Raw genomic sequence first — 16,635 nt, forward strand, 5'->3', positions numbered from 1 at the left:
CCACGTCCTGTCACTGGGTACATTCTGTACACACGAGCCCCTCCCTTGCCTGAAATCAATTCATGAAGACTTGACTTCATGACGGAGGGGTTGGGGAAAGGTGGGGTCTGGCTCTGTGCGCCCCAGCTGGCGACCCCACCCCTCGGCAACCCCGCCCAGATCTGGCAGAGCCCCGGGCGAACCCGGGCGGGTAGGGAGGCGGGGAGAAGCTGCCGGTTGAAGGCGGGGCGGGCGGCTGCCAAGCCGGCCAATAGGCGGCTCTCCATCGCCGAGCCGGGAGAGGGCAGGGGCGCCGCCGCTATAGCACCACTGCCTTCCAAGTTTCCTTTCTGGATGCACAGCCCGGGTGCCTCCGCTCTTCCCGGCACAGAGGAGCCCCAAGAGGCCGCAGGAGCGGACTCGGAACGGGATTTCAGAGGAAAGGGAGAGGAAGGGTGCCCCACCCGCTCTGGAGGGGTTCGGTGAACGATGAAGAGCCGGCGGCGGCGCCGCCGGGAGTACTGCAAGTTCGCGCTACTGTTGGTGCTCTACACGCTGGTGCTTCTGCTCGTCCCCTCCGTTCGGGACGGCGGCCGCGACGGGGACAAGGGCGCCGGGCACTGCCCGGGCCTGCAGCGCAGCCTGGGAGTGTGGAGCCTGGAGGCGGCGGCGGCGGGCGAGCGCGAGCGGGGCGCGGAGGCGCGGCCCGCCGCTGAGGGAGACGCGGGCCGGTCCCCCAGGTCCCCGGGCAACCTCAGCGGCGCCGTCGGGGAGGCGGCGTCTCACGGAAAGCAGCACATCTATGTGCACGCCACCTGGCGCACCGGCTCGTCGTTCCTGGGCGAGCTCTTTAACCAGCACCCGGACGTTTTCTACTTGTATGAGCCCATGTGGCATCTGTGGCAGGCACTGTATCCGGGCGACGCCGAGAGCCTGCAGGGCGCGCTGCGCGACATGCTGCGCTCGCTCTTCCGCTGCGACTTCTCCGTGCTGCGGCTGTACGCGCCGCCGGGGGACCCCGCCGCGCGCGCTCCGGACGCGGCCAACCTCACCACGGCCGCCCTCTTCCGCTGGCGGACCAACAAGGTCATCTGCTCACCGCCGCTGTGCCCCGGAGCGCCCCGGGCCCGCGCCGAGGTCGGTCTCGTCGAGGACACCGCCTGCGAGCGCAGCTGCCCCCCCGTGGCCCTCCGCGCCCTGGAGGCCGAGTGCCGTAAGTATCCAGTGGTGGTCATCAAGGACGTGCGCCTCCTCGACCTGGGCGTGCTGGTGCCCTTGCTGCGCGACCCCGGCCTCAACCTGAAGGTGGTGCAGCTCTTCCGCGACCCGCGGGCCGTGCACAACTCGCGACTCAAGTCTCGGCAGGGGCTGCTGCGCGAGAGCATCCAGGTGCTGCGCACCCGCCAGAGGGGTGACCGCTTCCACCGCGTGCTGCTGGCGCACGGCGTGGGCGCTCGCCCGGGGGGCCAGTCGCGCGCCCTGCCCGCCGCGCCGCGCGCCGACTTTTTCCTGACCGGCGCGCTCGAGGTGATCTGCGAAGCCTGGCTGCGCGACCTGCTCTTCGCGCGCGGCGCGCCCGCCTGGCTGCGGCGCCGCTACCTAAGGCTGCGCTACGAGGACCTGGTGCGGCAGCCGCGCGCCCAGCTGCGGCGCCTGCAGCGCTTCGCCGGGCTCCGCGCGCTTCCCGCGCTCGACGCATTCGCGCTCAACATGACGCGCGGCGCGGCCTACGGCGCCGACCGGCCCTTCCACCTGTCGGCGCGCGACGCCCGCGAGGCCGTGCACGCCTGGCGCGAGCGCCTGAGCCGAGAGCAGGTGCGTCAGGTGGAGGCCGCCTGCGCCCCAGCCATGCGCCTGCTGGCTTACCCTCGCAGCGGAGAAGACGGTGACGACCAGCCCTCCGTGGATGAGGAGACGCCGCTGGAGACGGAGGCCGACGGCGCCACGTAGCCCCCGACCCACGCCCCCGGGAACGGATCCCGGTAAGGTGGCCTCGGGGCAGGGTGGGGCAAGAGAGGGTCTTTGGGGAGTTTGGATCAGCCTGCAGGGAAAGGGGAGGGATGCCGTCTTGGGATCTCACCCTGTCAAAACAGATCCGAGCGGGAGAGGAAGCCCAGCTGGGAGAATTTGGAGAGAGTCATCGGGAATTTTAGCTTAGCCACCTGCCTCTTCAGAGGAAGACCCTGAGAAACGAGAGGTTAAAGATGGCGGAGGCGGAACCCAGGTCTCCGCACTCCCAGTCCCCTCTATGAAGTAAGACGTAGGATCCTCTGTTGAGAATGAGGGGGTGGGAGAGAGAAGAGGGGTACCAGGGGTCTGAGCAGAGTAGAGAAGGTTTGAAAGTCATAATCCAATCTTCAGACTGGAAATTGACATAAAAAATACAGGATTTCGGGGACCTTTTGAGGTGGATGATGATGACTTTATCTCGATGCCAGTCTGTCCCGCGGAGAAGCCATTTGCAGCAGTGTTTGCAGGCACCGAGAAAGCCAAAAGCAGGATTCAGGCGGGAAGTACTGACTTTTATTCTACCTACCCCTAATCTGTTTAAACACTTTTCTGCCTCTGCCTCTCTGATGTGCAGACTCCAAGGCTTTCCTTCGGATTTGCCAAGCATATAGGCATAGCCAGGCCTCTATTGCAACAGTTTTTGCACATGTGTGTATCTCAGGCTCTGGTATATTGGCGTCAACGGACTTTGCTTTCCCCTGGCTTGTGAGGTGGCTCCCCCCACCCCCAGTGGCAGGCACTTGCAGGATACTTGACCATATCCCCTTCACATCAAATCACAAAAGCTGCCTGGTTTGCTTCCTCTGGTGCATATAGGACATCAGGGCTGGGCTTCCCTCACTCTGCCCCATCCGCTTGAGAGATGGAACCTTGGATTGGCAGTAGCAGTTTTGATTGTGACTGCAGAAGGAGCTTTGTGTAAAGACATCACCTCTGTCCATTTGGTTAGTTTTTTGTTTGTTTGTTCTTTATCTGTAAAGTATATATCCTAATAGCCTAAAATGCCAAAATGGGGCTTAAATGATCTGGAAATGTGTTCACTGTCTGGATCAGTCCATGACCCGTTGGTTGGGCTGAGGGAAGAGTTTGTTCTGCATGATGCTGACCTCACCAGTCTAGTTAGTGGCTTGGGAATGCGTTTCCCCCCGACATTGTGTGAGTTGGAAGGGTGCAGCCTTCTGCACTGTGCAGTCCAGAGGAGGAAAAGCAGTGCCTGGTGGGCGGAAGTGACTTAAGTTTCCATTCATTAGTTTATAGTGTAATTCAGTATTCCTCTGGGATGAAGCTCTGAGGACAAAGTTGAAGATGTTAATGAAGATGGATTTTGTTGTTGTTAATAGAGCCAGGATTTCAGAGTGATTTAGGAAGCTGACTGATTTTTCTCCCAGCAATCAAGTTTCTGTAATTGCTTAGGAAGTCTGTGTTCTTTCCTGATTTCCAGAATGGAGGAAGGTAAGGCACAGGGTGACTTGTCACATTTCAACAAAAACATCCTCTCGTCTGCTAATCCTGTATTTACAGATGTAAGTAACATGATGGTCCCCAGCCCTCCTTCACGGGTCTGAGGGAATGCCTCTTCGGGACAGATTGCTGCAGCATTTTATGGCTTTAAGAACTGACAATCTCTCAGAGACTTTTACTTTTGTTTTCATTTTTACTAACATTTATTGAGCACTGACAGGGGTGAGGTAAGAAACTGAATAGAGAGGAGGGTTAAGAGGACACAGTCTTCATCCGGTAGGAAGTTAGATTCTGTATGGGTGACAGTGACTATGGGGCTGCTGTTTTGGAAGAGCCGATGGGGCTTCCTTTGCAAGGTTGCAGGGGACAAGCTTTAGGCTCTTTCATACTGTAGTGGCTGAGCCCTTCCTCCTACATTTCTGCTGGAATTACCCAGCGCTTACGGTGTCACCACCAACCAGTGGATTTAATGAAATGCTTGTATTCCTGGTTCCTAGAAAGATAATGTAACTGACCAACTGATGAGTTTCCAAAAGTCTGTCACACCTCTACTCCAGAGAAGGGAAGGGCCTGGATCCCCAGGGACCATGCATTGAGTTAGGCATTGTGGATATATCATTATAGTGACTGTGGACAAAAATTTCATTCCTGTAGGCATTTAAGACACCTTGGCCTTTGTTCCTAACAAGATAGATGGACCCTCTGAGTGAAATTAGGAAACGAGTTAAACGCACTGTAACCTAAACCCCAACAATCAGAAAGCTTTCTTTCTAAGGAAATCATCCAAACAAACAAACAAACAAAGAAATGGCTAGCCACCACCAAATCCCAAAGCGTTTTGAAAGTCATTCCATTTTAATCAGGACGCTGTGTCCCAAATGGCTTATGTATAACAATCACTGAAAAGGTAACCTCTTGTTTAAACAGCAGTCTGTACTGCTAAAACCAGGCATTTGTTAAACTTTGTTCCTGCATAGAATTTTTCGGTCAACAAATTTTGTTCAAATTCCTAAAACACATCCACATCCAAATTCTTACTGCCCCCTTGTGAGGTTAGTGCTGCCTTTGATCAAGACATTCTTGGAGCTCCCCCCTGCGGCTGCCTTCCTACGCAGGACCCCCCCTCAGCTGATGGTGGATTTGGTGTTTAGGAAAAATGAAGACTCATCGAGTCTGGCGGGTGAGGCAGGAGAGGATGTTGGTCCTGCAAGGTGAGGTGTGGCCGTAAGATAGGAACAAGTCATTCCTTGGCTCATATGAAATCAGTTTTTATTTTAGGATACGAGAACCCAGGCATCAGAACCTGGCTCTCCTGGTTACTGCAAATTGACCTTTTTGGCTTTTAGTGTTCTTACCAATAAGAAGTGGAGGTTGAATTAAGAGGATTTCCAAGGTTTCTTGCCAGTAAGGGCGTGAGTGTGACAATTATTAAGTGCCTATTTTGTGCACTGTGTTGCCTGCTTAATGCCTGCTGTCTGAGTTCGTGCTCATCTTAGCTTTATGAGGTCAATAGTAACCCCATTTTATGGATGGTGAAACAAGCTCAGAGAGGTTGAGTAATTGTCATGGATGACACAGCCAGAGGATTAAAATCAGGTGCTCTCTATTTTGAAACTAGTGTGTAAAAACGTTTTAGAACTAATAGAAGCATATGGAAGAAAAGGAGTTCAACAGTACAGGTGGACAGTCTCACTTCCCAGCAGTAACCACCACATTTCTTGTGATATGTCTAGCAATGTTTTACTCAAATGCAAACAGGAATCTGTAGCCTTTTCTGTAGTTAAAGCTTTCTGTCTTTAATTCCTTAAAAATTTTAAATTGAGATATAATTGACAGATAACATATTAGTTTCAGGTGTATAACATAATGGTTCAATATGTATATATACTGTAAAACCATCCATCACCACACATAGGTACAATTTTTTTTGTGATGAGAACGTTTACGATCCACTTTCTTAACACCTTTAAAATATACAATACAGTATTATTAACTGTAGTCACCATACTGTACATTACATCCCCATGACTTATTTATTTTATAACTGGAAGTTTGTACCTTTTGACCCGCCCCTTCACCCATTTCACCCACCCTCTGCCTCTGGCAACCACCAGTCTGTTCTTTGTATCTACAACTTCATGGGGATTGGGGGAGGAGGAGCTGGATTCTACATATCAATGAGCTCATGCAGTATTTGTCTGACTTATTTCATTTAGTGTAATGCCCTCAAGGTCCATCCATGTTGTCGTAGATGGCAAGTTTGCCTTCTTTTTTGTGGCTGAATAACCTTCCCTTGCATACATATATATCATATTTGCTTTATCCATTCATCCATTGATGAACACATGGGTTGTTTCCATGGCTCGGCTGTTGTAAATGATGCTGCAGTGAACATAGGGGTACAGATATCTTTTCGAATTAGCATTTTCATTTCTTTTGGGTAAGTACCAGAAGTAGAATTGCTGGATCATAATGGTAGTTCTATGTTTGAGTTTTCGAGGAGCCTCCATCCCATTTTCCATAGTGGCTGCACCAGTTCACATTCCCACCATTCTTGGGCAACAGGGAGGGCGCTTTGCTGTACTGGATTTCTGCTGTCATCTACCTAGAGTCCGGAGACATGATGGCAAAGATGAGATTATAAAAAAAAAAAAAAGTGCCTTTGAAGAAGATGGTGGAGAGAATGTGAATCAGCCAGTTCCAGATTCTAAATGATGAGGTAATCACTGTCTTGGACAAATACTGGAAGTTGGGTGATGGAGAGAACGTGGCCGTGAGGCACATTCACTGCTCTCAGTCACCCATCCACCGGTCCCTGGCCAGCAGCTGAGGGCACATGTATCACCTGTTTTTGAAGAATCCAGGACCAACTGCATTTAATAACTGTAAGGGCATGTTTTACTTTCTATAAATTGTTTAGTGAGATTTTTTAGGGACTATTTTTCAGTATCTTTGTGCCTGTGAAAGGGGGATGCTTTTTGATCTAAAAGCTTCATTTTATAAAATTGACTTATTTCTGTAGACTCAAATTGTAGATGCTTATGGTAATTAGAAACTCTGAGAATATTGGCTGCTGATGGTTGCCATCGTGTTCTGGCAAAATTATTTTCTGTTTTTCTAAGGAATGTTCCAGCGGTTAGCTATGTCATAAGGTGCCATGGAGTTCAACTATATATCTCTTTGCAAAGGATCAGTAATATTTAGGGGAAGATTTGTGGACTTAAACAAGAAACTCAATGCCAGCTAGTTGATTTAAAATCCTTTACCAATTAGAATTAAACTTAGTGATGAATCCTTTAGCTTTTGTTTAGGGATTTTTCTCGTGTTCTTTTGTGAATCATCTTTGCTAAGTAATTCTTCTTTTCTTTTTGTGTCGGTGTTTCAGAAAATAGTGAACTTGATTCCTCTGCTTTCTCTTCAGTTGTGACAAAATTAATTTGTGAGGTATGATTGAAAGGTTACAGAAATAAAACTAATGAAACCTAAAAAAAAATATCTTCCCATATCTTCATTTTAGTGGCTATCTAGTTAGTGTTTCATTGTAGGACTGTATTGTAGCGTATTTAATTAATCCCTAGTTCCAACATTTCGTTGTTACATTTTGAATAGCATCTTTTGCATACATGTAAGAAAAATTTCTAAAGTAGGGTGACCTTATGTCGCAAAGAGTTTAGGCTTTTTTACTTTCTGAGAGGTTAAGTTGTTCAAGGTCGTGCCAGTGTTCACTCCTACCAAATGTTTCTTGGATTATCTGTGTCCTAGGCTTTCAGCAATGTGTATTTTATCTATTTTGTTTCCAACGTGACCAGTGTGATGGGTGGAGCATCCGTCCTCCTAGCACCCTGGCTCTCTCTGACCCTACAGTTCATCTCAGCCAGTGAATGATTGCCTCACACCTCAGGTTGTGGTAACCAGATGCTGAGATGAAATCCACTTCTTAGCCCTTCTTCGATGCACCTGGATTTGCAAAGTTTCGTTTCTGTGATACTTTTGAAGGACTGGACACATTTTGAAATAAAAATTATCATCCCTTTGTAAAACCACACTTCCACATGACATCAGGTTGTAGCAAGCTTCTTATTAAGATGTCCTTCTCCTGAGGGGACCGCCTACACTGTTGGTGGGAATGTAATTTGGTGCAGCCACTGTGGAAAACAGTACGGAGATTCCTTAAAAAACTAAAAATAGAGTTACCGTATGATCCAGCAATCCCACTCCTGGGCATATGTCCAGAAAAAACTCTTAACTTGAAAAAGTACATGCACCACAATGTTCATAGTAGCACTATTTACAATAGCCATGACATGGAAGCAACCTAAATGTCCATCAACAGATAACTGGATAAAGAAGATGTGGTATACATACACAACGGAATACTGCTCATCCAAAAAAAAAAAAAAAAGAATGAAATAATGCCATTTGCAGCAACATGGATGGACCTAGAGATGATCATATTAAGTGAGGTAAGTCAGACAGAGAAAGACAAATATCATATGCTATCACTTATATGTGAAATCTAAAAAAATCATATAAATAAACTTATTTACAAAACAGAAACAAACTCACAGACATAGAAAACAAACTTAGGGTTACCAAAGGGAGGGGAGAGATAAATTAAGAGTTTGAGATTGGCAGATACTAATCATTATGTGTAAAATAATGAACAACGAGGTCCTACTGTAGAGCACAGGGAACTATATTCAATAGCTTGTAATAACCTATAATGAAAAAGAGTATGAAAAGAAATATATATTTAGATGTATAACTGAATCACTATGCTGTACACCAGAAACTAACACAACATTGTAAATCAACTCTACTTCAGTTAAAAAAAGAGATGGCCTTCTCCTGGTACTGCTGCAGTGGGTTGTACTTAGTAACTTGAACTTCTGCTATTTCAGGACACAATCATTGGGGAACTTAAGCCAATTTTAAATAAGGTTGAACTCTTTATACATTTTCTCTATATTCCTGAGAACCCTCTTCTGTTTTGGAGGAGGGGATGGAGGGCAGAAGTGCCCATTTGCATTTGTCCAGGCAGGATTCAGAGGGTTTTCAAAGAGGTTTTTTGAGTCTGGGCAGAGATTTGCTCCCCATGAATACAAATGTAATATAAATAGTTTGGAGTGATGCTTTTAAAAAACATTTATAAGCAGCTGGCTTAAAATTCCCCAGGATGCCTTCTCTCAGCCTGCTCTCAGTATAACCAGCATAGAAAAGACTGGAACTAAAAAAAGCTCAACGGGCCTTACTTTTTTTGTGTCCAGTTGAACAAGGTAACTGAGAAATGAACTTTTGTCTCTGTGGAGGTCTCCTGGCCCCTCATCCTCTTGCTTCATTGTGGAACCCCAGGAACTTGGCTCTGTTGAAAGAACCACTTCTGCTCAGGTGCAGTGTAGAATAAGAACAGCAGGAAAAAAAAAAGAGGGGGGAGGGTATAGCTCAGTGGTAGAGCACATGCTTAGCATGCACAAGGTCCTGGGTTCAATCCCCAGTACTTCCAATAAAAAAAATAAATTTAATTACCCGCCCCCCCCCAAAAGAACAGCATGGACTAAGAAACGGCTCTGGCCCAAGTTCAAGAACGCAGGGAAGTGGAGAACTCTTCAGGAGCTGAGCAGGAAGCAGTTTCAGTGGGAGCAAAATTGCTGAGCTCAGTGATGGCTTCATGGGAACATGGGCCGGGAAGCCTTCAGCTCTGCTCCCGGCCCACGGGCACCGAGCCAGCAGCCGGGTCTGGAAGTTTGGGGCAGCTGGCCTTTGGTCTCACATGAAAGGCTGTCATGCTGGATGCTGAGAAGAAATTGGAACAGCAGCTGATAGTCAAGTGTTTTGAAATTAGGGTGTTAAGAGGCTGTGGAAGAGGACCACCACGTTTGACTTCAGTGATGACAGTGTTGGATGTGAACAGACTCCCCTCCCCCGAGGTGGATGCCCAGTGGAAGGGAACTTTCCTGGAGAGTCGCATTCCAAAAATAGCCCTGTTAGCGGATAAAGAGACCCCAGATTGGAAAGCTCACTAAATGGGTGGACAGGTTCCCCCTGAAAGTGTGGGTCCTTGCCTGCTGATTTGAGAAAGAATTCTCAGTAGAGGCAGAGGGACAAAGTAGAAAAAAAAAAAAAGCTGCTTTACTGCTCAGAGAGAGAAGGAAAAAAAGAACACTGAAAACAGGGAGCCGTCAGTCAGGTAGCTGGTGGAGACAGCTCCACCCACGATCCCACCGCAGGATCTTTTATTGGAAGGCTCTGCCTTTGTTATCTTCATTCGGGTGATGCCTGTGGAGCTCAGCTCTAAAACAAACTTCAACAGGGAAGAAAGAGAACTAAGAGATAACTGGGGTATGTCCTTGGGACCGAGGAGCCAGCTTCGGGATAAAAGAAACAACTTGTTTTTTTGTTTTTTTAAAACAGCCTGACACTTTCTTTCCCTTGTTAATCAGCCAGGGTCAGTTAGCCTGCCTTATCACCTCTCCAGACTCAAGATAGACTCGATTTTACTCATGGGAGCCCTTTCTGTTAAGTGTTACCTTCAGGCAGAGGTGTTAGAAGGAGCCCCAGAAGGCACGCGGAGAGTCATGAGGATGGGGTTGGGCAGGGGGCAATCTCTAGGTCCTGCCAGCAAGGAGCCTCAAATCTGGCCTGAAATCCAAATGCCTAGAAGGCCGGCTTGGAGAGATGAATATTGTTTGATTAAGATCGTTTGGTCGTGGTTACCAGTAGGCTGGAAGCAGAGAAGCCAGCCTAACTGAAAGGCTGAAACAGACCATTACAGAAACATTTGTAAGGTCTGAGGAGTGGGTCGGGGTGTGAGACAGTTCTTTTGTAAAGGTGATGAGCTGGGGAAAGCTATGAGCAGCCCCCAGCATGAACAGGGAGGCTAACTGAAGCTGTCCTGACCTACATACAGATCAAGTGAACAGCAAGGACAAACGTCCCAGGGCCTTGAGGGTCCTTTTCCCCATGACGGAGACCAGACTTTACCAAAAACTGCCTCAGAGAGATTCTGGGAACAGTAAGCCAAAAATACTCGTCAAGATAATGTTTTAAAAATAGGACTTCCTTTCAAACAGCCTAGGGCTGACCTGTGCTAAATACACAGATTTTAGAAGCAATAAAATAGATGCTGTCTCTTCCTTGAATAAAGGATGTCACTGGCATGAATGGGAGAAGGGAAAACAATACATTTTGCAGGTTCTGCAAACAAAAAAGTTAAACTCCGATACCTTTCTGTGCACTCCACCCCTCACCCCGTCCCCCCAGCTGGGGAGGGCAGAGGGGATGATTTTGCATTTTGGAGATGGTTGGCTGAAAATAAACATACGTAGACCCTCCCAAAGCACAACAATTATGGAACTATGGAATGCCTTTTAGATTTAGTTTAGTTTAATTTCTCAACAGTCAAAGGGGAAAAGAAATTGCTTTTGAGCTCAGGGAAAATCCATGTCCTGGTCCTAAATATAGCAATCTCTGGCAATCCTATGGGCCCAGGAGAGGGCTGGTGTACTCGCTCCAATGTCCTGCGTGAACGTGAAACTGCTCTTGGCCATAGGGCCATTTTGTCCCCACTGGCATGTGGATGGGGCTAGGAAAGGGTAAAACGGACAGAGTGGCTCGCTCTGCAGGGAGGGAGGACCTGAAGTGACAGGCTAGACTCAGGCTGACGCATAGACTGTACCCTGACTAGCCATCCTGACCTGTGAATCCTAGAGCTGGTGGGGAGGGGCGGCCCCAGTGCCCGCCACCCCACCTTCAGCCACTCCATTGATGCAGAGCCCCGGTGGGGCCAAAGGACCACCTGAATGGCAGGTCCAAGCTCCAGTCACTTCTACAGCTCCCTGTTCTCACTAACCCCTGCCACCCCCATTTGGTAGGTGGCAAACATCTGCGAGTGGACAGTCAAATACATATTGTCAAATACTAACTCCATTGCTTTATTTGAGTTCAGGACGACTTTACTCACAAAAGCAATCATGTTTGCCAATTAAAGTTGTATCTGTGAACAGCTCAATGAAAAGGAAAACCAAAAGTCAACTAGGGAAACTCGCCTCTTTCTAAGTTCTATGAATACTGGTTTGGAGCGCATTCATTTTATTCTGAAGGGAGCTCAGAAACCTGGGAAATTTTTAGCTGGGGGTGGGAATGGTAAGATTGGAAACACTGTGACTTTACTCTATTCTGTTGGGGAAATGGAATGGCCATTGCGTTTTTGCACTGGCTGACTCTGGGGCTTGACTGATGAGTCACATGGAATGAGGTTTGACTCTGAATTCCGGAACAAGAAGTGAGTCCTCTTCTCCCACTGGGGGCAGGGAGGGGCGGGGGTGCGGCTCAGCTCTGGACACGGGCTGCCCAGGGCCAGGCAAGCAGCTTCTCCCCCCCTAGATTCTCCTCCCCAGGCAAGAGGTGTGTGTGTGTGTGTGTGTGTGTGTGTGTGTGTGTGTGTGTGTGTGTTTGTGTGTTTTAACTCAGTCTCTGTTTTCACTTGAAGCGAGGGTTGTTTCATGTATTAAATAGTACTGAAACTATTATTGATTAGTGCAAATATCCCGGTGCCCCGTGCCACTGGCACTTAATTTTTCAGCTTAAAAGTCTGGAACTGGAAACAATTTATAACATTTATGCTGCTTAAAGAACATTTCTAGGCTATTTGGGGGTGCAGTTGTGTTAGCAAACTCAGTGTTCCCTATTACAATTTGCTTCAGAGTCACAATGAGAGAATGCTTGCATTTTGACATTTCTGGTATTTCGAGTATTATTTTAACATTATCCATTATCCATTATCCCTCCGCAGCTCCCTTAAGAAAAAAAAAAAAGACAACTTAATGGCTCTGTTGTCGCAAACATTGTCAATCATTTCCGTTTTCCTTGGCACTGCATTTCACTGATTTGAGGTGAAAACAGGAAGGTGAAGAAAGCTTTACCGGGGTTAACAGATAAGCTTGGGTGGGAACATCACCCACAGAGGGCGGTTCCAGGGTAGGATGGTGGCAGAAGACCTCACAAGAATACATCGCCCTTGAAAAGGAGCGTAATGCCTGTCCTCAGCCCATTTGTTCTGCAGTGGGTCAGGGAGGAAGGCTGTTACAATAGGCTGCAAAGTAATTCCCCCGTGATAACGGGGCTGGCTGAATACCCGGAAACCTCACCCCCGCAGCCCAAGTGCCAAGTCCTGGCACCAACTTTTAGCATCTGTGAAGCAGCTTCAGGTGGTGAAGCCGGGGTGCCTCACCTGGCACAATGTGTGGGCAGGGACAGGCGACACCGAGACAAACCAGAAGGAAAGAAGGGCGGGCAGAAATCTACAAGTGCAATTCGAGGAGGGGAGTGAGGTGCCCGTGCAGGGTCACAGAGCCACCTGGGGGGGTCCAGGGCTCAATATCTGACTTGGAATGGGCCAGGGAGGCCACTGACAGAGGCAGACCTGCAAGTTCATCTGGTTAACCCTTCTGATCTCAAACTTGAAAACTGGTAGGAAGTTGATTCTTCCTCCTCCTCCCCCATCCCAGCTTCGAAGGTTGAAAAAAGTATGATTAAAATGCTGAGAGTGTGTCTTCCTGAATTATTCCGCCACCATAGCCGGGGGAGCCTCAGCCAAGCCAACTGCAGGCAATCACAGCCTGGAATGAAGTTTCCCTTTGATGGCAGTGAGGCTATTAGTAAGTCGGCCAGCTGCATTTAGGGCCCCGACTGGTTATTTAAATACCCAGGGGAACTGTAGCAAAGTAGATAAAATACACCCAACTCGTGAGAGTATGACTTTGAATCTAAGTTAAACAAGCCGTTTTTTTTAAAAGTGCAAGTTAATTTGTGAATCATTTGAGTTTTAAGGAATGACTTCACATTTCATTGCCACATGTTTTAAAAACCTTTTACATATGCTTCACAAAACAATATACAGAAATCTCTATAATTCTAAAAATTAAATACACTAAGTTTTTAAAAACTATCTGCTGTCTTATTATACAGGATAGGTCTTTTTATTGAAGTAAAGTAGATTTACAATGTTACGTTAGTTTCTGGTGTACAGCATAGTGATTTATTTATACATATACATATATATATTCTTTGTCAGATTTTTTTATTATAGGTCATTACAAGATATTGAATATTGTTCCCTGTGGTATACAGTAGGTCCTTGCTGTTCATCTATTTTATATATAGTACTGTGTATGTGTTAAACTCAAACTCCTAATTTATCCCTTCCCCTACCCCATTCCCCTTCAGTCACCATAGTTTGTTTTCCACGTCTGTGAGTCTGTTTCTGGTTTGTAAATTACTTCATTTGTAACATTTTTTTTTAGATTCCACATACATGTGATATCACATGATAGTTGTCTTTTTTAGATCATTTTTCCTTTATAAGAAACAAATTTTACAAACATAATAGAAGCTTTTATCCCCATCTTATTTCCCAAATATCCCAACATTTGTGTGTGTAGCCATAAACTACCTGTGTTACCATATGTGCTTTTACATTTCAGATAAATTACACCATTTTTAGCATATTTTTGGTATCTGCTGTTTTTTCACTCAACATTGTTTTCAAGATTTATCCCCCTGATCCATATACATTCAGATATTTGTCTTTGTCTGACTTAATTCACTTAATGTGATGATCTCTAGATCCATCCATGTTGCTGCAAATGGCATTATTCTTTTTATGGCTGAGTAGTATTCCATTGTATATATAAATATATATACCACCTCTTCTTTATCCATTTATCTGTTGATGGACATTTAGGTTGCTTCCATGTCTTGGCTATTGTAAATAGTGCTGCTCTGAACATGGGGTGCATGTATCTTTTTGAATTCGTGTTTTCTCTGGATATATGCCCAAGAGTGGGATTGCTGGGTCATATGGTAAATCTGTTTTTAGTTTTTAAAGGAACCTCAGTACTGTCCTCTATAGTGGCTGCACCAAATTACATTCCCACCAACAGTGTAAGAGGGTTCAGGATAGGTCTTTATATAGTTTTGACTTAGGAATGACCAGGAGAGTCTACACCATTTCAGATGGTGCAAGCAGTAGCAAACCTTTTCATTCTCCCCAGACTCTGGGCAAGTGGAAATTGTCTTAATCAAGGAGTTTAGTAGCTTAAACTTTAAGTCTGCATGGTCAGACATCTAGCAACTGGAAAAAGGGGCAAAGCTAGCTATTTGGTGACTGTAGCTGGCTGATAAACTAAGAGTTCAGTTTTAAAATATGCATGCAAATTTGAATACTTTATAGCTCCAAGTGAATAGGGCCCCATAAGTATTAAGAAGAGTGGGGTCTGGAGTTAAATTCTTAATCCTGTATCTAAAGGGCTTAAGAATTTGAGGGAACATCACATTAAGAATTCATGGACAAGTTTATGTTTTAAAGACAACCAAAAAAATAAGGGAAAATGGTAGGAAATTAACTGATAGTTTTTTAGGATCTCCTTGGAGGTTAAGTCAAAACTGGAAGGAAGGCAATTGAGCATCCTTGCCTGGTCAGTGACATTCAAGAATGGAGACCAAACCAGGAGGATGGGAATCCATTTAGAGTGTGGAGAAAGGGCCTTGTGAGGTTGCTGCCTGTGCACTGTGGGGTGCCCAGCCTGCTTAGCAGGATGTCAGAACTGTTCTTCAAATACCCTAGGGGCAGTAATAATATAATAATCTTTCAGAGCACCTGTCTCTCCTCTCCTCCCCACCTTGTACTGCTGGATGATTTGATAAAAAAAAAATTTGAACTTATGAAAAGCAGCTTTTCAGGTAGATTAAAAAATTTTTAAGAAGTTTTCTTTATTGAACTGTAGTCAGTTTACATTTTGTCAGTTTCTGGTGTACAGCATCATGTTTCAGTCATACATATATATTCATTTTCATATTCTTTTTCATTATAGGTTACAAGATATTGAATATAGTTCCCTGTGCTATACAGTAGAAACTCATTTATCTGAGCTCCTGGATGCCTGTGAGAGAGGATTAAGAAGATTTTTAATAAAAAGATTTAAAGAGTGCTTATGGGGCTAGAGATTGGGTCCAGAGGTTATAGTATCTCCATAAACGTTTGTCGGGACGTGGGATCTGACCAGGAAACATTTAGCACTTGGTTAGTAATTGATGGAAAGCCACCCTGAGTTACTGCCAAGTTGTTCTTGAGTCTTTAAAATGACCCCAGTGGAGAGTTGAACACATTGCACAAAGAATCAGTCACAGAGGAAAACTTTTTATTTGGAAATAATTATAGACTCATGGGAAATTGCAAAAACAGTACAGCAAGGTCCAGTGTACCCTTCACCCAGCTTTTCCTGAAGATAACATCTTATACATAAATCAATATCAGCACTAGGAAATTGACATTGGTACAATCTACAGGCCTAATTCAGTTTGCAACTGTTCTTACATATACACATTTTGTGTGCATGTGTGTGTTTAGATCTATGTAGTTTTATCCTATATGGATACATGTAAACACCACCACAATCAAGATACAGCTCTGTTCCATCAGTAAAAAGAAACTCTCTTACGCTACCCCTTTATAGTCACATAGCCCACCTTATCCCACCCCTTTCCCTAGCAAACACTAATCTGTTCCCCATCTCTATAACTGTTATTTCAAGATTGTTGTATATATGGAATCATATACTGTAAAACCCTTTGAGGTTGTCTGTTTTCATTCAGCATAATTCTCTGGAGTTCCATCCAGGTTGTTGTGGGTATCAATAGTTCATTCCTTTTCTTTGCTGAGTAGTATTCCATGGCATGGATATATCACAATTTGTTTAACCATTAACCCATTGAAGGACATTTGGATCATTTCTGGTTTTTGACTATTACAAATAAAGCTGCTCTGAATATGTGTGTATAGGTTTTTGTGTGGACATAATATGAGATGAATGCCCAGGTGTGGAACTACTGGCTCATGTGGTATATGCATGTTTAGTTTTATAAGAAACTACCAAACTTTTTCAGGGTGGCTGTACCATGTTCCATTCCCACCAGCACTGTATAAGAGAAATTTCTATGCAGCCTCACCAGCATTTGGTATTGTCATCACATTGTATTTTAGCTGTTCTAATGGGTATGGGTATGTAGTGGTATGTCATCGAAGTTTTCATTTGCATTTTCCTGGTGGCTAGTGATGTTGAACATCTTTTCATGTGCTTAGTTCGCCATCCGTATCTCCTCTGGTGAAATGTTGGTTCAGGTGTTTTG

At 45.8% G+C, this 16,635-nt stretch overlaps 1 protein-coding gene across 1 annotated transcript; it reads left to right on the forward strand.

Annotated features, from left to right (window-relative positions):
* Window positions 1-284: 284 nt before the first annotated feature.
* On the forward strand, window positions 285-1,962 carry CHST7 (carbohydrate sulfotransferase 7). Its single transcript, XM_032475087.1, has one exon. The coding sequence runs from the start codon at window positions 469-471 to the stop codon at window positions 1,927-1,929; it is 1,461 nt and encodes a 486-aa protein (XP_032330978.1). The 5' UTR covers window positions 285-468; the 3' UTR covers window positions 1,930-1,962.
* The last annotated feature ends 14,673 nt before the right edge of the window (window positions 1,963-16,635 follow it).

The sequence above is a fragment of the Camelus ferus genome, chromosome X (genome assembly GCF_009834535.1).
Source record: "Camelus ferus isolate YT-003-E chromosome X, BCGSAC_Cfer_1.0, whole genome shotgun sequence".
Taxonomy (NCBI): Eukaryota; Metazoa; Chordata; class Mammalia; order Artiodactyla; family Camelidae; genus Camelus; species Camelus ferus.

Coding starts and splice junctions, on each gene's coding strand:
- CHST7 (XM_032475087.1), top strand. CDS start 469: ATGAAGAGCCGGCGGCGGCGCCGCCGGGAGTACTGCAAGTTCGCGCTA.